Raw genomic sequence first — 20,124 nt, 5'->3', positions numbered from 1 at the left:
GTCGGACACTGACTCCTGTGGGTGTGTCCAGGTGTTGGTATACCTCTCCCTCCTTGAAGGAGGCCATGGGCTCACCCTGGATCAGGAACCGTGATGCCCAGACTAGAGCCTGGCACCCTCAACGTGGAGGGAGGCACGCTTTTTGGGGTTGAAGCGGAGGCCCATCCACTCGGTGGCTTGTCTGGCAACATCAAACATCTGCTGGAGGCTTTCCGAGCTGTTAGCGACCAGGGCTAGATTGTCCACGTAGGCCAGGATGCTGATTTTCTTGCTGTGCAGGTCAAAGCCGGTCAGGCCACTGGAGATGGCTCGGATGAGCGGTTTGATGGCCAGGTTGACGATGACGGGGCTGAGGGGGGAGCCCTATTTCACGCTGCAGCGGATGGGGATGGTGACCATCTCTCCATCCGTGGTGCGGATGGTGGTGGTGCAGTCTTGTAGAGGTCCTGGAGGATCTGGATGAAGCTTTCTGGCATCCCGAACTCTCCCAGGGTGGCAAAGACGTGATGGTGGGGTATGGACCTGAAGGGGTTGGTCAGGTCAAGCCATTCTATGGCGCACTGCCTCCTTGACCTCCTGGCGTCCTGGATGGCCATCTGAAGAAGGAAGTTGTGCTTGCAGCATCCCTCACAGGACATGAAAAGTGTGCAACCCCTGTGTTTTACTACTGTGGTGGCTGTATGAAGACCAACAGCCTGTGAACCCATCCCCTGCCTGCCTTCTGAATGTAGTTGACCTCAGCCTGTGCAGTGCTGTTGTACCCCTGTGTCCCTCCCAGGATATTAGAGAGAAAATGTAGGTAAGCGGGCCAACTTCTGTTGGTGAGAGAGATGAGCTTTGGAGCTACTCCCAGCAGTAGCCTGAAAGCTTGGCTCATTTCAATAATGTCAATATTATCCATTCCTGATCAGCAGCAGAAGAGGCAAAGAACTGAGAAGAAGGGGTTTTTTGGAGGGGGGGGGGGCAGAGGCGATTCACCCTTTTTCATTCACACTAATATTTATTCCGGGAGATTTTTACTGCTAAGCTCCGCAAAAAAAAAAAATAATAATCAAGGAAACCACGCTGCATACTTAGACCACGCTTTGATGGAAAAGCACTTTGCAAACATCAGCCTAAAGTAGGGTGACCAGATGCATTGGCGCCGACTCCATGGATGGGACAGGACTGGAGCACCCACGGGGAAAAAGTGCCGGAGTCAGAGCGAGGCCGAGCACCACCAAGGCCAAGGAACGTTGGTGCCTGTGACCAGATGTTCCGAAATTATAGGGACAGTCCTGATATTTGAGGCTTTGTCTTACGTAGGCGCCTATTACCCCCCACCCCCGTCCCAATTTTTCACACTTCTGTCTGGTCACCCTAAGAACCGTCCCCAGGCGTCTCCCAAGATGTGACTGCCCCTGTCCCAGCATCACAAGGCTGCAGTGCGCCACTTTGCCCCGCTGGGGGCTCCACGCTGCCATTCGCAGAGACTGGGGCCGGCAGTAGGCGGGGCGCGGACACCCGCCGGAGACACCACGCTGCTGCCGGGAGGCCCCCGCTCTCACCTGGAACGCGCCAGCCCGAGCGTTCCGGGGCCGGCGGCAGCTCATTGGTGCAGCGGGAGCCGGGGCCAATGGGAAGGGGGACTACGACTCCCAGCCACGCTCGGGACCGCGCCTGCCGGGCGGCGTGTGCGCTGCGGGGGGCAGTGCCGGCCGGGTGCTACCGGCTCCCAGGGGAGGGCGCAGCCTGGAGGCGGGGTCACGCTGATACGGCGCCGGCGTTGGAAGCGGAGCCTGGCTGGGGAAGGCGGCGGGAGGTGAGTACAGCCCGGTCGGTCTCGGCTCGCTGAGCGGAGCGGCCAGCGGATCCGGGGCGTCCCGGGCGGGGGCTCCCGTCCCCTGCGCTCCGCTGCCGGGCAGCCGGCGGGGACCTGCGCCCTGTGGCAGCGGGAAGTCTCCGGGGGGACTCCGGGGCTGCTGCAAGTGACCCGGCTCCGGGGGCGACCGGGGCGCAGGTGAGGGCTCCTGGCTCTCCCGGCCTTACTGCGCCGCACGCCTAGCGGATCGTCGCCCTCCAGCCCTATCACTGCCGGGCTCCCGGAGATGTGTTCCGCCAGGGGCGGGAGTCGGACCTGGGCCCGGGCTGCCCGCCGATGCCCGCTAGTTCCTGAGCGGGCCGATGTGTGCACCCCGTTAGATGTGGCCGCTAGCTGCTCACACAACATCTAACCATCGCTGTGCTTCAAACAGCCCCCAACTGGGGACTGGGTGCGGGTGAAAGGAGAAGCCGGGGGATTGTTGTGACATAGGATCAGTCATTTCCTGGCAATGGGATCTGGTGACTTTACACGTCGCAAGAATACACTAGTTCTGCGCTGAAGGGAGGAACCTGGGGAGCACTAATACCAATACTCTGCCCTTCAGAAGTGACTTCCAGCCAGGGATCTCAGTCTATTTAAAAACTTTTACCAGTTAAGTTTCCCAACACTCCTGCACAGTGCCTTGGTACATTATGATCCTGGCTATGCCAGGCTTGGAGGAACATAGGAAACCTCTAGGTAGTCAAATGAGCCATTGCATCAGGCCTTGATATGAACATTCATGTAATCCACTGGTGAAGGAAACATTTTCTTGGTCATGTCTGCTATAATATAGCTCTGACTCAGCAGGGCTTCTGATCATAACTCTTCACACCCATTATGTAAAGGCATTCACACCTGTGTGCACTGATGCTTGACTTCATCACATTTGGAGTGAACTAGCTTGCACTGGGAAAGCTGGCTGGCTTTCTTAAGAAGGGGGTTTCATTTCAGATACTTGATTTTTGGTGGTGTTTTCAACGAGAGAGAAAAAATTGTCAGAAGGTCCCTTAAAATACTTGTGTGTACAAATATAGTCCGCTATAAGTGTATCTAAGGCTTGCTTATCTGAAATCCCTAGGGAACAAGGTTCTGTTTTAGGTAAACAGTGGGATTTGGCTAAGTAAATTTCTGCTGTATTACTAACCCTGTTTTACAGAAGAGAAAGTAAGGCGATCACTTGCCCAGCTTCACGCAGCAAGTCAGTGAGGGTATGTCTTTGCTGCAGTTAGCTCAAGTTCTCTTCGTTTGAGTTAGCCTAGCCTGTGTGAGAGCAGCCATGCGAAAATAACACTTGCTTGTCTGTAGTGCTAGGACTTCTGGGGGCACATCCGGCAGTTCTTAGCGCTGCAATAAGCTGAGCCACACTATGAATTCTTTCTTGGTGTATTGTGGGAGAATTTGCCTGGTCCTTTCTGGGAACCGAGAAGGCATTGGAGGACTACCGGTACTGAAATGAAGGTAGTTTGAGTCCATACTGCAGAACGTCATAGCAAACAGGTTGTGCCTGCTTGAGCTGTAGCTTATGTCCCCTCTCAGGCCAGCCAGCTCAGGTTAGAAGCACCACTTCATTCAAGTTAACCCTTTTTGTGTGTGGACAGGAGTAGAGTCACGGACAACATTCGAGTTATAACCTGAGTTAACTCTGCAGTAAAGATGAGTCTTGAGAGAGGTAGGAACAGCTCTACTGCTTCCTAGTCTTGAGCTCTAATTGCTATGCTACACTTCCTTTTCCAAAGTAACTAATTTGGAAAGCTGTAAATTTTTTGGGACTGTGTGTGTTGCAATCAGACACACCTAGATGGTGGTAACAATTCCCCTCAAATGCTGATGTGCCCGGAACTCAAACAAGTTGTCAGACCTCAGAAGTTAGACTATCAGATCCTGCAAGGGGCAATGACATGTCCTGCAAGAAGGGTGCTCACTCTCTTTCAGGATCGTGCCTTTAATTGTCACAGACCCCAATTACTGACACACTCATTGTTTCTAGCATACTTTGGGAAGGGGTACTGTATACATGGACTTGACAATTTAAATTGTGACGTGTAAAACTCTTTGGGCATAGCTGACACAAACATTATATTAGCTATGCTTATATATTGGTTTATGTGCTACCTTGCTTTTGTTGTAACTGGTGATATTAAAGACTGGAACTTTCAAAAATGCCTAAGTGCCTAAGCCACTTAGACTCCTACTCTCCAATGTTACATTTAAAAAACGGTAATGAAATTGCAACGAGAGTTGACTGTCAGGAAATCTGCAAGTTGCTTCAGCAATCTGTCTTACCCTCGCATATGTCTAGGGTTTCTGGGTTTCAGTTTAAACCAATAACTGGTGGAAATCCAAAGCAACTCCTCAGTGTTGTCTACTCACAGCGTCCTCTGGTGTAGTTGTACTGTTGCTCAATTATGGTTTCATTTTTGCAAGGCCTGAGAGTTACTTCTGGCCCACGGTTTTTATCCTGCAACAGCTGACACTTAAAGCTAGTCCAGGAGTGTCAACCCTTGCACTGCTTTCCTTGTTAGTGATGTCATCAGCTGTAAGAGGGGAAATGCCAAACCCAGAATGTGAGTCTCCAATTAAATACATTTTGCATCAGCTTCATTGCCTTACCTGGGGAGCTTCAAGTCTGCTGCTTAGTTCCATTAAGCAGGAATCCTCAATACTTCTAGAGATATGAATGCAAAGTGTTTTACTTTGAACTCATCCCCTCCTTGTGTAACCTTGACAGTGAATTATTGAGGAAGCTGATTTCCATTGGATGATTCTCCCAAATGAGGAACACACCAGGGTCCACTCCTGAGCAAACAGGAGACGGGAAGTCTCTATCAGTTAGATAACATAATCTTAGATAAATAGCAAGTGCCTGAATGAGGGCAGAACCTGTCATGGACCAAATCCCGCTCATGGAGTCATTGAGGTTGATGATATTACTCATATGAGTAGGGCAATTGGAATTTAGTCCAAGGTGTATTGCACACAAATCTACATTAGAAGTGTAAACAAAAAAAAATTAAGCAAGGGCTGAATATTGCCCATGTCGTCTTTTGTTTTCAATGTAAATGTAGATTATTTCCCTGACTGGAGAGTTGAATGGTTTTGAAGAGGGAGAGAGGCTCCATTGGATAAATAGTATCAGTTCACACACAATAGAAGTAGTTGCTACTTCTTCTACCAGAAAGAATCTTCCATAGAATAAAGTTTTCATCAGCTAGGCCAGAAATGAGTCTCTCAGGGATCTCCCCAAAAGGACAATTAGGGAGAAACGATGCTAAGGAATCCTTGGAGAGATTTCCTTCCCCCTCTCTCAGGTTTTACCATGAGGTGAGAGCACCTCATCTGACCCGCTCACTTGTTATATTGGTTGATTAAGTAAATGCTGTAATGGACACAAGAATAAAGGATGATCTTAGGAAGTCCAGCTGTGACTCTTTTTTTTTTTTTTTTTTTTAATCCATCCACAATGCATAAAAAGACTGATAAGTCTGTCTCTCTTGTCACACTTTCCTTGATAATAGTCCTTAATGTCAGAGCCTGTTAAAACAAAACCTCATACACACAGCCATGCACCTGGTTGTTTTTCCACTCTCCTTGCAAAAAATGCATAAAAGATGCTAGGGCTGGCTATTCTGAGCTAAAACGTCTAAACTCCAGCCCCTTTAAATTGTAAATTCACTTGTCTGTATGTCACATGGACTGTGGAAAAGCATTTTGGGTTTGTTTGTGGAGTGTGAGACCTAGATTTATGTTCTCTCCCTCCTAGTCAGTGACAAGGGGTCTGACTTCAGAATGATTGCATCAGTGGCCTTGGGTTTGGGCCACTGATGCACTCAACCCAGGGATTGTTGTCTCTGGGGAGATGAACTTGGCCCATAGTTTCATGCACCTGCCAAATCCTGACCAACCCATTTCAGCATGATGAAGTGGACATAAGTCAAACTGACCCTGATTTCCCCCACCTGAATATCATGAACTTTGATTGAACATTTTTAACTGTTTTACTCCTCTTGCATGAGGCAAAGCTGTGGCTGAGTTTAACGAGAGGGCAGTGATGAAGTAAGGGTGGCAAAATCAGGCCCAGAGTCACCAGAGCTGCAAAAGAGAGGAATACAAATGGCCAAACGATTAAATCTCCCTCTGTTTTCGCTGTGATAGGGTTAGTTATGCTGGAAACAAGAGCCCCCTCTTATCTGAACTTTGTGGGGGAGGGCCTGGGGTGCTTTGCTGTTTAAAGTGAGCCGTGATTTGAACTGTCTTATCAATGTGGCATAAGTATCACATGTTCCAAAAATGGGTATTAGTGACCTATAAGAGGTTGTCATGGAGAAAACAAACAGCAGCTATTGAATGCAAAATAGCGTATTAAAGAGCTAATGAATTTGGTGGCATGGAACAAATCTTTAGAAGCTAAAATATTTTAATCTTTGACATGGGAAATGAGGTATGAAACCTCAATCATCAATTATGATCTAGGATATTTAAAAAAAACCAGTAAAGTGCAGTGGCTGCAGAAAGATCAAAGGTGGTTGTATTTTCTGAGGTAAATATTGCTATTGTCCTTCATCTAAGAGATCATAGGCTAAAAATTATAAAGAGAAATTAATCCTGTATGTCCATGAATTTTATGTTGAATCACTCTAGGGATTTTCTTGTATGTTTTCTTCATGCAGTTTCAGTTTGCGATGTGCAATGCAAATGGACAGCACCACATGTAGCAAAACAATTAGGGCATCACTCAGATAGTCAAATTATGATACCCTTACTTAGTCTGAGTAAGGGCAGCTTATACCACAGCTAGTGTCATTGACTCCAATGGGACTTCTTGTAGAGTAGGCTGATAGTCTGAGTAGTAAAACAATCTGAGAGGAAATACAAACATGTAGGAACAAATCTTGAGGTCCTTACAGGGTCTCTTCAGTGGGAGTTTTACCTAAGTAAGGGCTGAGTCGAAATTCAGGGCCCTTGCAATAATTCTGCATGGTCAGATCCCATTAGTTCATTACAGAGCACATCCGCTGAGTTCATTGTTCTACTCTAGTCAGCACTGGTGAGGCCTCAGCTTGAATATTGTGTCCAGTTTTGGATACCACACTTTAAGAAACATGTGGACAGCTTGGAGAGAGTTCAGAAGGTTGGCTTAGGGCAGAAGTAATTGCTGGGCAGGGGGATGGGCAGATGTGGGAGTGATAGACATCACCATCACTTTTTTCACACCTCTTAGCCCTGGTCACTCATTGGTGGATTTGACATGGGCAGGCAGTGCAGAAGGTATGTGTGTTAGATTGGCATGAAGAGAAGCTGCTGGTTGGTAGTTGGAAGAAGAGAGGTTTCTGTCAAGAGGGAGCAGCATGGTAGAACGTACAGAGGAGATAGTGGGGGGGAAAAGAAACCATGTTTAGTCAGGAGACTTGGGTGGAACAGAGGGAATGAGTGTGGGGAGTAGGATATAATGAGGGCAACCCTGTAGTCAGGAGCAGATTTATGCAGAGCCTTAAAAATGAGGGTGAGAAGCTTGAACTATATATGGAGGTTAAGAAATCACAAATGGTTTCAAAGAGGGGAGTGATATGATCTGGCCAGTGCGTGAGGAAAGTGACTTTGGATGAACTGGTGCATGGAGCAGAAAGGCAAGTGGGGGAGATAGAGGTGTAGCTGGGTGCTTTAGTGAGGGGGCTGTAAGTGAACAAATGGATTTTTGAAACCAAGGAGGAACCAAATGGTTCCTAAAATGTAGAATTGGGGAGAGGAGTTAAACATGACTCCAAGCATGGGAGATAGGAAAGGTTTTTGCTTTGCTGTATTGTAGTGGGATGCAGGACAACCAGGATGAGATGTGAGGTGGTTAGAGGTAGGTTTGAGAGTCATCCGCATAGAGTAAATGAAGCCATTTGGGAAATGAGTCTGACCCATGTTAAAGTGCAGAGCGAGTTAAGAAGGGGACCACGGAGAGAACCCTGAGGAACACAAGGGACCTGATTCTCTGTGACCTAGCACCTTGTCTGAGCACTTACACCCTTTTTGCACTGGTGTAAAACATTACCATCCTGATTTTTAGCATTTTACAGCCACTGTGCGCTGGTGTGATGACTGCACAAGTAGGGCAAGGGAGAATCAGGCCTGAGAAGAGAAGGGGGTTGAAAAAAGAGTAAATAGTAACAGAGTTAAGATATTTCTTTAAATAACTTTGTTGTTTCCTAAATAGATGTGGGATTTACAGCCTTTGCAATCTCCTGTTAACCATGAATGGTTTGAAACATGGATGCATGGGGCATTTGTTGTCTTGAGCTACAGCATGTTTCCTCTAGTCCAGTGGTCTCCAAAGTGGGGTGCGCAAGAGGATCCTTGGGGTGCGCGGCAGGAGGAGCGCTTTATTTATTTATTTTTTGCTTCATCCAAGCGGCTTTTTTATTTATTTATTTTTTTTTTTGCTTCGGCAGTTCGGGCGGAAGTCTGAGGTAGAGCCGGTGCGGCAGGGGGTGCGTGCTCAAAAAATTTTTACTCATAGGAGTGTGTGATCAAAAAAGTTTGGAGAGCACTGCTCTAGTCCATAGGTTAATAGCCATGACCATCACCCCAAAAACTAAAAGATAACACTTCAAAGGGCTGCAGTCCGAGTTTAACTTGGATTCGTCCAACAGAAAAGCATTCCTGTATATTTAGTGTAACACATTAAACCTACCTGTATTGTAAGGCTATGTTTGGAGATAAGAAGGCATATTGTGTTGGTAGAGTTAATATGTTTGCTGTGTTTAACGCAGTCAAAAGGTCTGTGAAGACTTGTAGAGGAGCAGCTTCTGTAGGGGAGCTGCTCTTAGGTTGGCTAATCCAGCAGTGCCACTGGATGGTCACAGAATGTGCAGTTTAAAGAAACAAAACTGTCCTATTGTGAGACTGTTTTTTTTTTTTAAAGTATACCTATTAAATATCTGAAATCTACATAATTTCACACTTCTACCTCTGTTACTCTTCATTGTGTGCTGTGTTTTGGCTAAGGGGGATGAGCTGCTCCACCACTCGTGGCCATCCAATATATCCGTACAGTTAAAAACATTCACACAAGGCCAAATCCAGGTCCAGTGAAATCAATGGGAGTTTTCTCACGGACTTCAACCAGACCAGGATTTGGTCTGTAATGCAGTTTCCAGAAGCCAATGTAGATTGTTTGAAGCTTCCTGATGGAGCACTTAGAGCATACCCAGGGTGGTACACAGAAGTCTTCCAGGGGGTACATCAACTCTATAAAGGCTACATAAAAAAGCACTAGCAAAGTCAGTACAAACTACAATTTCATACAATGACTTGTTTATACTGCTCTATATACTATACACTGAAATGCAAGTACAATATTTATATTCAGATTGCTTATTCATTTTTACCGTATAATTATAAAATAAATCAATGTTTCCGAAATGGTGTGCTTTGATCCTTTTATATTTTTGTCTGATTTTGTAAGCAAGTAGTTTTTAAGTGCGGTGAAACTTGGGGGTACACAAGACAAATCAGACCCTTGAAAGGGGTACAGTAGTCTGGAATGGTTGAGAGTCGCTAACTTAAGCTTTGTCTACATTGGCACTTTTGTCATTAAAACTATTGTAGCTCAGGGGTGTGGAAAAAATACCCCCCTGAACGACAAAAGTTTTGACGACGAAGGCGCCAGTCTGGACAGTGCTTTGTCGGCAGGAGCCACACTTCCAGCGACGAAGCTACCATCCCTCATTTGAGGTAGTTTTATTTTGTCCCCAGGAGAACTCTTTCCTGGCAATAAAGAGCGGCTACACTGTGTGCCTTACAACTGTGCGGCTGTAGCGGCGTGCCGCTTTAAGGTATGCAGTGTAGACATAGCCTTAGAACATTGTCACCACATGGTGTTAATGTGGCAAGAGTCCCACTTTTTCTGACACCTTCAGGTTAATAATAGCCTCCAGAGCTGGCCTTTATCTGTCAGATAAAGAACCACTACCTCTTAAGTCTCCTGCATGTAGCCTGCCAATTACCCCAGCTTATCTGGCTGATAAGAAATACTGCTGGTACTCTTATTGCTCAGTAATTCAATCTTTGTTAAGCACAGATTATTTGAGAGCAGCCCTTCATTGTGTAGTATAGACCCACAAAATCTCAAAGATTCCTTCCCCTCCTCCCCCCAGGGATACATCAACTCATCTAGATATTTGCCTAGTTTTACAAGAGCTTACATAAAAAGCACTAGTGAAGTCAGTACAAACTACAATTTCATACAATTACTTGTTTATACTGCTCTATACACTAATGTCTGTGCAATATTTATATTCCAGTTGATTTATTTTATAATTATAGGGTTAAAAATGAGAAAGTAAACAATTTTTCAGTAATAGTGTGCTGACACTTTTGTATATTTTTGTCCGATTTTGTAAGAAAGTAGTTTTTAAATGAGGTGAAACTTGGAGTACACAAGACAAAACAGAGGTACAGTAGTCTGGAAAGGTTGAGAACCACCGGTTTAAGGGACTCCACTCCCGATTACGTTAAGCATTGCTTAGCACTCAAAACTGTTAACTTTGGAGACAACCATGGAGCTTGTGTATGCTGGATAGTTAAATCCTGTTTGAACATGTATTCAGTGAATCAAATCCTTTTTAGCTTTGTGTGTGTGTGTGTGTGGCTGGTAAATTGTTTAATGTCTATGCATTTATGCCCTGATCCAGCAAAACATTTAAGTACAATTTAACTTTAAGCATGTGATCATTAGATTCATTGACTTCCAGTGGGACTACTCTTATGCTTAAAGATAAGCATGTGCTTAAATACTTTGCTGTATTGGGGACTAAGAGCCTGATCCAAAGTTCACTGAAGTCAGTGGGTACCTTTCCACTCACTCTAGTGGGCTTTGGATTATACACTAAATGAGATTCTATATCCACGTTTGAATATTTTAGGCTGGAATTGAACAGATTTGTTCCATGTCCCGTCATTGTCAGTGTACTTGCTTCTTAGGGTTTGAACCTGCTCTTCAGTATATAGCATATATATTCACATTTCAGTGGCAAGGGAAGTAATTGTAACATGTCCTCTTGGGGTCTAAGTCTTCTGCATGAATGAACAGCACTTTATACATGAGTGTCACTAGCAGTCTTTGAGCCTAGCTTATTAGGTTGTAAATCAGTTTCCGTGCTATAAAAAAGTTAATATTAATAAAGATGCAGACAAAATGTCTGTTTAATTAGTTTTTTCTCCTGATTTAGTCAGAACTAAAGTAAAATATAAACTTTTTTACATCCTTTATGTCAATGGAGTTGCTCCAGACTTGCGCTAATGTAAATGCGATGCGAGTCCAGCCCTTAGATTGTCATAAACAATGTATCTTCTCTAGGACCTGGCCACTATCCGTAATGAGCTGTGACTCATAATCTTCCTCGATTAGTACTTGGTGATGGTTACAATTCCCTGTGCATTGCTATCAGTCTTTCTCTCTCCACCTCTGGTGTATCTTTTCTGTGGTTGGGATCTCTTTGAATTTAAAGAGAGTGGTTTATAAAGTACAATAACAACCAGTATATTCTTTTGTGGTTTGTATCAAGTGCCTCAGCAGGGGAATTGGTGAGGAAGGAAGGTAATTTTATGACTAAGATGATTATTCCTTCTCCCTCTCTGTGACTCTCTCTAATGATGTATCTGTCTGTACCTCAACAGTGGATTCTTTTGCTGACAGTCTTAGGCCTTGATCCTGCAAATAATTAGTCGCATGTGTCATTCTACATGTATGAGAAGTCCCATTGAAGCCAGTGGGAGTACTGGTGTGGAGAAAGCTAAGCGTGTATGGGGGGGGGGGGAGAGAGACTGGGGCCTTAGTTTGTACAGTTAAAATACATTCACCCTAAAACATTAGACATATAAGAAAAGTAATGCCCAATGTAATCTAAAATTTGTGCCCACATGAGGTTTCCATAGCAACTCCTACACTACTGTCTGTTCTGGTCACTGGTGTCTGGGGCGCATGGCCCAACCGAAGGGCAATCCTGAAACAAATGTATCCAGCTCATCCCTATTTGCTGGACTAGCTCTTTGGGGCCTAACTTGCACCAGGGCCTATGCTGGTCTCTGGTAACCCTGAGACCAGGGCAGCTCAGAACCACCCTTTCCCCACCCCCATGGTACAGCTTGGCCAGATCAGGGAATCTAACCTTAACATGTTATAACATTGCATCATTCATGGCAATCAGTGCTATCCTATCTCTTCAACTTTCAGGTTACTAAGATGAAGCAGATGCATACTGTTTACTTTTAAAAGTCAATATAAAAAAATGCTGCTTTTTTTTGGCTTTATCCTGTCCATCCAAGTTCCCTTTCTGCAATCTGACATGTTTTACATTAACCAGGTCCTATTTACTTAATAGTTTAATGGCCCTGTCTCATTGCTCATAAATGAGTGGAAAATTTCTTTTTACCCATATTTGCACAAACAAGCTATGCAGAGCAACAGAGAGGATGAGCACTGTATGCCTGTAAGGTGTTAAGAAACTTGGAAGTCAGGTATTTTTAGCTGGTTGTAGACACTTTTTGTCATTCAAAATTAACTCCCATTGATTTCAGTGAGCACAAGATTGGGAATAAATAACACCTGGCACAGGCATTGGGAGACTAGCCTTTTGAAGGTAATGGGGATTGTGCCTACTTCCATCCCCTACTTGACTGAGAGATAGTTTTGTCATAGCTTAAATAAGAGCATGCAAATTTTTAGGGGAAGGAGGCAATCAAGTGACAGACTGCTTGGAGTAAAGAGAAGTGAATTTCTGAATTTTTAAAGGGGAGTCTGTATTTGTATTTGAGTTTCAGCTCCTGGTCCTATTAACAGTGACCCTTTATAAGGAGAGGTAGCAGGAAGTAACTCAGAAATAACACATCTCCCTAAACTGTTGCAGTCCTCTTTAGAAAGACTGTGGTGAGGGAAAGGGGAAGAATAGATGAAAGTGAATTTAACCCTCAGTGTTAAATTTGAATTTCCATACTTGCAAAATAATTGATGCTGGAGATTTTTACCTGAAAGAGAAATGTAGAAATATTCACTTCTGTGTAATAAAGACCACAACTGTGATTTTACAGCTGCTATACAAGCTGTCTGATCAGTGCATTTGTCACCGCACTCATCACTGTAGTATCGGAGTAGTCAAACTGAGGTCCTTAAAGCTTCTTGGAAGGAAACCCCGAACTAGATGTTTAAGAAATAACAATAATGAGCTAAACTGTATCTTTGTGTGTGTCTAGGGTTTTTTTTGTAGAGACTTTGGAGTGGTTCTGCCGTTCCTGATAATTGAAATGTACTATGGAACATGTTCAAGAACATGAAGAGTGCCTTGTGCAAACCCAGATGTACTGGGTGGAGAGACCGGTATATAACGAAGAGTTCTTACAAGGACAGCTGCACAAGAAGGAAAAGACGCCTCAGCCTCTTAGCCAGAAGATAGCACATTCTTGTCGGTATGGGTTTTATATCTGCTAGTACCTTATGAATTCTTCCTTAGTTAATCTGCACACCTGGTCATTTATTTTCTCTCTCTCTCTCTCTCAAAACAAACAAGCAAACCAAAAACAATGGTCTGCAAGAAATTGATAGCAAGGGGATGGGCTTTATAATCTTTTTAATTTCCCTCTGCTATGATCTCGCTTCTTTTCCTTTTTGTATTTTCAGTTGTTCTTCCAAGAAAGCAAAGTCTCATCTCTACAGTTTTTTACCAATTTTAAAATGGCTGCCCCGTTATCCAGTGAAGGCATATTTGTTAGGAGACATAGTCTCAGGTATAAGCACTGGGGTTATGCAGCTTCCTCAAGGTGAGTAGAACTGTGTGTAATTTTATTATCTTTCTTAGACCATCATGTGTGTCTTGTTGTGGCAGTGATCTCCTGGATGAGTGTGTGGTAGTGCTTCACAACATGCTGAAAACCAGTTGAAAAGGCTGTCATTTAAAGTGCTGCTGTACATCTTGTTAGCCAGTGGTAACAAGTGAAATCCTCCCCTCTGAGCACCCAGCCCAAAGAACTTGGCCCCAATTCACAGTTTCCCAGGCCGGAAGAGACCACTGTGATCATCTAGTCAGATCTCCTGTGTAGCACAGTCCAGAGACCTTCCCCAGGATAATTTCTAGAGCAGATCTTCTTAGAAGAACAACCAGACTTGATTTTAAAATTGCCAGTGATGGGAATCCACCACAAACCCTTGGTGAATTGTTTCAGTGGTTAATTACCCTCAGAATTAAAAGTTTACACTGCTTTTCCAGTCTGAATTTGTCTACCTTAAGCTTCCAGCCATTGGATTGAGGACTTTTCTCTGTAGATTGAAGAGCCCATTATGAAATATTTGCAAAGTATGTCAGCATGTGATAGTCCTGTTGAAGTCAGTGAAACTACTCACTTGCCTTAAAAGTAGGCATCTACTTAAATACCATGTTGATAAAAGACCTTAATTATTACTCCCTCCTCACCTATTCATCCCAAGAGTAGTGGCAGGTCTACACTTCTCCACTTCACTTGTGTAGGTCACTGGCAGCTAGAGCATCTCTGGAATGCCAGAGGGGTGGAAGATTGGCTTGACTCCGCTGCTTGGAGCAACTTCAGCAAGATCAGGAGCCAGAGATTGGTCCTTATCTTTTCCTTCATGACATGGTGGTGTCTCCTTTTCTTCCCTGCTCAGTCAGTGCAGAGTAGTCGGCGGTGATTCCTGTGTTTCATGGAGACTAGTGGAGAGAAGCTTGACGATAGGAGTGAAAATCCATTGAAATGCACTGAAACAACTTGGAAGTCTTACTCCACTTGCAGGAAAGTGGAGTAAAGTCTTCAGGGCAGGAACGATGTCTTGTCCACTCTAGTAGAAGGTGTGTTTTGGAAGGGATCCATATTTGCTGTTACACTAGCACTGGTACTTCAGCACCAGTGGGAACACTCATGTAGCCTAGACTCAGGTGGCCATTAGCATTTTACCACCAGGTCTTTCAGACCTACTTAGAAGTAAAAATACTAACTTACTGTCTATGCTAGTATGCAGGTCGTTGCTGCCACCAGTGGGATTGCTGCAGTGGGAGGCTTCCCAAGAAAGTCTAGTCTAGGCACAGCTTTGTGTGTGTGTGTGTGTGTGTGTGTGTGTGTGTGTGTGTGTGTGTGTGTGTGTGTGTGTAGAGCCCAGCCCCATGGGACCCTGATTCTGGTTGGAGCTTTGGGCGCTTCTTCAGTACTACTACTGCTATTACAACCACTATTATTAGCAAGTGTAAGTGAGTTCCTTTATCTTTGGTTTGGTTTGAGATCACACTGCCAGATCTCACTCTCCTCTTTGAATAGAGACAAATCTAGGAACGAGTAAAAAGAGTCAGCTGTGTCTGAGGCTTTTACAGGCGTCATCACTTCTAAGTAATAGAAGGTTCAAACCCTAGCCTGTCAGAGAGGCTTTTATTCCTTTTCTGGGTGTGCAGTCTATTGGTTTTGTGCATTTCTCAGTTTAAGGATTTTGATATTGGGTGCAGCCTTCTTATTTTTATTTTTAGCATATCAAATAAAAATCTCTAGTTTTACTTACATTTAATGATAAATGTTCAAAATACTTTAAATGAGACACTAGCTGGACAAAGCATTTAGATATTGTAGCCAAAGGTATTACATGTCTGTTATGTGTTGGAAACACAAACTGCAGCAGCCTTATCTCATAGTAGTCATTGCCACATGATTTATAGGTGAGCAGCAGTGAACTTTGCTCTTCATTTTGTGGCTTCCTTTTTTTTTTTTAAATGTGATTCTTTCTCTTGGTATTTGCAAGTGCTCCTGGAAACCACTCCAGATCTTTTCCTTTACGAACAGAAGCTTCTGTTCTTTATCACTTCCACTAGTAAACGACTGAAGTAAAAGTCAAGAGATTACAGCTTGGTCCTTCCCTTGTATTTTACATTTGAGCCAAGTTTGTGTTGACTTGCACCAGTATGCAACACCAGTGATCCCAGTGTGGTTGTTTGAGTGTAAATCAGTAAAGACTGGCACACACATTTGGCAAAGGAAGAAAAGCAAATGTGGGATGCTTCAGCAGTTAAGTCCTAGTCTTTTTTGTCTTTTATTATTCTACGAAGCTTCTTGGGGAGAGATGATTGAAGACATGGTCCATTAAAAAATACATGCACCCCCCCCCAAAGCCTGTCATTGCAAGCTTCTTGTTTCCTCAGTGGGATCACTCTGGGTTGCGGGATCAGGCCCTAAATTTACATGTGCAGTTGAAGAACATTCTTTTCTCATGTCTCTTTGGACATGTGACATGAAATGTTTGCTACATGTATTTAATAGTTTTTATATCATTAAGGGGATGATGTGGTTTTTATCTTGAAACAGACCCTTTCCGTTTTTTCCTAACATGGCTTCCTTTCTCTCTGATTGTATTTTCTAGGGTTAGCCTACGCTTTGCTGGCTGCTGTTCCCCCGGTATTTGGCCTATATTCTTCATTTTATCCTGTTTTTCTGTATACCTTTTTTGGGACCTCCAGACACATATCAATAGGTATCTTTCTTTATGTACAACTGAAGTGTTTTCTTTTCAAATAATACTTTGTAAAAATGAATAAATAGGACAAACTTTCTGATTATTATTTTTCTTCATTAAACTTGAAATTCTTAGGTACTTTTCATAGTCTCAAATGCCAGCAGGTTGTGTTTGCTGTCATCTTATCTAATATATTTAAGAAGGAATAAAAGCAACAGCAGCTAGTGGAGTGGGCATGAGCATGAGCACCAGGAACTCCAGCTTTGCTGCAAATAGCTACGTGGCCTTAGACAAATTTATTTAATTTCGCTGCATCTGTAAAATAATTATATTTACCTGCCACAGGAGTGTTTATTCAATGTATAAACCACTATATTGGCCTTGAATATAAGGGCAAATTTCACTACTAAAAATGCAACTTTGTTGATTGAAAACTCTAAAATAGTTTGGAGATAAATGTTTAATTCCACAAAAGTGTACAAACATGAGATAATCCATTGTATAAGGAACTCTAGTAACAAGCAGGTAAAAGTTTGTCCTAAATGACATGCAGAATTTGCATCTATTTTTCCTCTTTTATTTCAGGGACGTTTGCGGTGATTAGTCTGATGATTGGTGGAGTTGCTGTCAGAGAAGCTCCTGATGAAATGTTTAATATTATGGAATCTAATTCCACCAATAGCACTGATCTCCTTGAAAACTATAAAGCCAGAGATGCTATGAGGGTAAAGGTAGCTGTGGCCGTCACCTTGCTTTCAGGGATCATACAGGTAACATGTTTATAGCTTGCTGCAGGGCAAGTTCGGGCAGTTCTCTCAAACTTGCAGTGGTAGGGGGTCCCAGGTTATTGAAGCTGCCCAGACCCCACAGTAAAATGCTAGTCATGTCCCAACACAGTTCTGGGGGATATGAGCTTCGTCATGCTATCTATGTACCTAAGATTAAGGGAGAACTTGGAAGCAAGGCATTTCTCCTGACATCTCAGCTTTGGCTGGGGCACATCAGAGAGATCCTTTTCCTCCTCCATCACTACTACCTCTGGTCTGACAGGAAACCTCTTTTTCACTATTTCTTTAAAGCCCTCCATAAACCATAGGATATCAGGTCTATGTGTGTGACACCTATACCCCGACTCCGTCCTAGCATTGATGGGACTGAACCCTCTCAGACTGGCCTGGGTCAGTGAGAATGTTGCTCACTGAAACTTCATTCCTGCAGAAAGGGGGAAGTAGAATTGGTTTTGAGGGGAAGCCTAGATTTGCTTGGACTGTCTCCGGTTTGCTTAATGTCAGGGTTGGCAGGAATCTGGTCTGCTCTGTATTCTCTACAGTGCTGAGTTTTACGTTACAATTGAGTGCACTGGTGAGTTGCATAATTTGACCCTGTTGTTCTTCAATAGTTGTCTTTAGGTCTCCTTCGGTTTGGTTTTGTAGCCATCTATCTAACGGAGCCACTGGTACGAGGGTTCACTACGGCCGCGGCAGTTCATGTCTTTACCTCCCAATTAAAGTATCTGCTTGGAATCAAGACAAAACGCTACAGTGGAGCCCTTTCAGTTCTATATGTAAGTAACCATCTTAAAGGCATGTGACCCCCAGATTCCTTTCTGCAGTACTCCTTTCTAGGCAGTCATTTCCCATTTTGTACTACCCATATACAATATATCATAATCAGCTTCTCCAATCTCCACATGTCTCTGACACAGCACTACAGTTTAGAAAATATTCAGAAGCTCTGATTTAATTATTGTAACTTTAAATGTATGCTAAGCCATTGTGCATGGTTCTGAAAAACAGACACAGCTGAACTTTGAAAAATCAGATATTATGTGCACTGAGTTATAAATTGCAAGTCTAAATGAGCATGTCCCATTATCAGCTGTGTTTCTGTGTGCATGTTGCACATCGTGTTGCCCCTTTGTCTGTTCTCATAAACAGGCAGGTAGTTGAAATATAATAAAATCTATCTCTCCCACTAGTTTGGAAAACCAGATTTTGCTGTAATTCAGTATCTGCCTTTAAGACCAGAGCAAGGAAGTCTGAGCAGAGGAATATTGGAGGCCTATGATCTCTTAGGAGACCCAATCCTTTGGACTGGTTGATGACACACCAGTAGAAAAGTTGCAGCACTTAAAAGCTACAATGGTATAATGAGCTATAGAAAACCTAAGATAGATTTAATCATCTATTTGTGTAAATGTAACCAGCCTCCCAGAAACAGGGGGTGCGACACTGATAACTTTTTAGCTTTGATGCTTAGGCGACCTATCAAAAAGCCCGGGGGGAGTTAGCACTTGAAGCAGTTAGGAGGAAAAAGGATAATATTTTCCAAGCACACTGTGTAACCTTCACAGTGTAGCCCCTTTTATAATTATGTGGCTGCCTGCAGCAAGGCTTGGGATTTGTGTTCCTTGTGGGTTTCTTTTTGTAACCGCTTCTATTAATGTTACAGGGCAATGTTTCCTTTTAAGATGTTTTTAACTTTAAGAACTTTTAGCTTTTTGGTCAGTTCAACAGCAGTTTTGGAAGATCACTGTCACCCAGCCAAAAAGAATCCATTGCCACGGTACCCTCACTGGTTCTGTCCAGTAGCTTTAAAACTGTTTATATGGCTTTAAACAGATTTGACTTGCTAAAGACTGCTTGAGGCTATTGGAGTATGGTTTAACTAGGTGTTTAGCCTTATTTTGCCCTCTGATAAAGCCTTTTGTTCAAATTTCTTGTCCGGTTCTGGACAAACTCAGGTATTGCATCTTTTGGCCATAAAAAGATGTACATTAATGCCACAAAAGCAGCTTAATATGTCCTGTGTTTTTTGGACCAGCAATTGCTCTAATAACGTACTCCCCTTACTCAGATATTTACTGTTAGGAGTAAAAAATAATCTAGGTGGAGGAGATCCTATGTATTTCCTCCTACAGTTTGTGAGGTGCTTTCATACTCTGGAAATAAGCAAAAACCCAGATAGTAACACATCTTGGCTTACTGGGCAGAGACTACTAAGCAACTGAATACAAATATCTTTGGACAAATAAAATCATCATGGAATAACAGAGTTTTATTATGTTGCAGAGTTTAATTGCTGTACTTTCAAATATCACAAAAACCAACATTGCAACCTTAGTTGTTGGATTAACATGCATTGTTTTGCTGCTGAGTGGCAAAGAAATTAATGACCGGTTTAAGAAGAAACTGCCAGTTCCTATTCCTATGGAGATCATTGTGGTAAGTCAGTTGTGAATAGTTATATATTTTGTGAATGTACACACAATATTTCACCTGTGAAGCATACATGAAAAGGTCCTGTAAAATTTAATAGTGACGTATATCCCTGCTATACATTCTATAGAATGGTTCTCAAAAGCCTATAGAAAAGTTTTCATTCTTTATTAAATCCTATAGGTATTGAGAGTGGGGCTGTCAAGCAATTAACAAAATCAATCTTGATTAATTGCACTGTTAATAATAGAATACTATTTATATAAATATTTTTGGATGTTTTCCACATTTTCAAATGTGTTGATTTCAGTTACAACATAGAATACAAAGTGTACAGTGCTCACTTTATATTTATTATAAATATTTGCACTGTAAAAATAAATCGTATTTTTCAATTCACTTAATACAAGTACTGAAGTGCAATCTCTTTATCATGGAAGTTGAATTTACGAATGTAGAAATATGTACAAAAAATAACTGCATTCAAAAACAAAACAATGTAAATATTCGAGCCTACAAGTCCACTCAGTCCTACTTCTTGTTTAGCCAATCGCTCAGACAAACAAGTTTGTTTACAT

At 43.0% G+C, this 20,124-nt stretch overlaps 1 protein-coding gene across 6 annotated transcripts in view; it reads left to right on the top strand.

Moving 5' to 3' along the window:
* Positions 1–1,554: 1,554 nt before the first annotated feature.
* The window catches only part of SLC26A5 (solute carrier family 26 member 5), a 37,055-nt gene continuing 18,485 nt past the window's right edge, over positions 1,555–20,124 (top strand). For 3 of the 6 annotated variants that reach the window (XM_065557989.1, XM_065557838.1, XM_065558031.1), the window contains exons 1-7: positions 12,215–12,349; positions 13,082–13,294; positions 13,506–13,645; positions 16,236–16,346; positions 16,914–17,098; positions 17,728–17,892; positions 19,400–19,552. In XM_065557989.1, the coding sequence (XP_065414061.1) occupies positions 13,140–13,294; positions 13,506–13,645; positions 16,236–16,346; positions 16,914–17,098; positions 17,728–17,892; positions 19,400–19,552 (909 nt within the window). In that variant the 5' untranslated portion in view covers positions 12,215–12,349; positions 13,082–13,139. Of the gene's footprint in view, positions 1,802–12,214; positions 12,350–12,448; positions 12,472–13,081; positions 13,295–13,505; positions 13,646–16,235; positions 16,347–16,913; positions 17,099–17,727; positions 17,893–19,399; positions 19,553–20,124 lie in introns of those variants that run through there. The other 3 variants (XM_005305798.5, XM_065557914.1, XM_065557950.1) reach the window with 3 other exon arrangements.

Source organism: Chrysemys picta, chromosome 1 (assembly GCF_011386835.1).
Source record: "Chrysemys picta bellii isolate R12L10 chromosome 1, ASM1138683v2, whole genome shotgun sequence".
Lineage (NCBI taxonomy): Eukaryota > Metazoa > Chordata > Testudines > Emydidae > Chrysemys > Chrysemys picta.
This window is presented reverse-complemented; position numbering and strand designations above follow the sequence as displayed.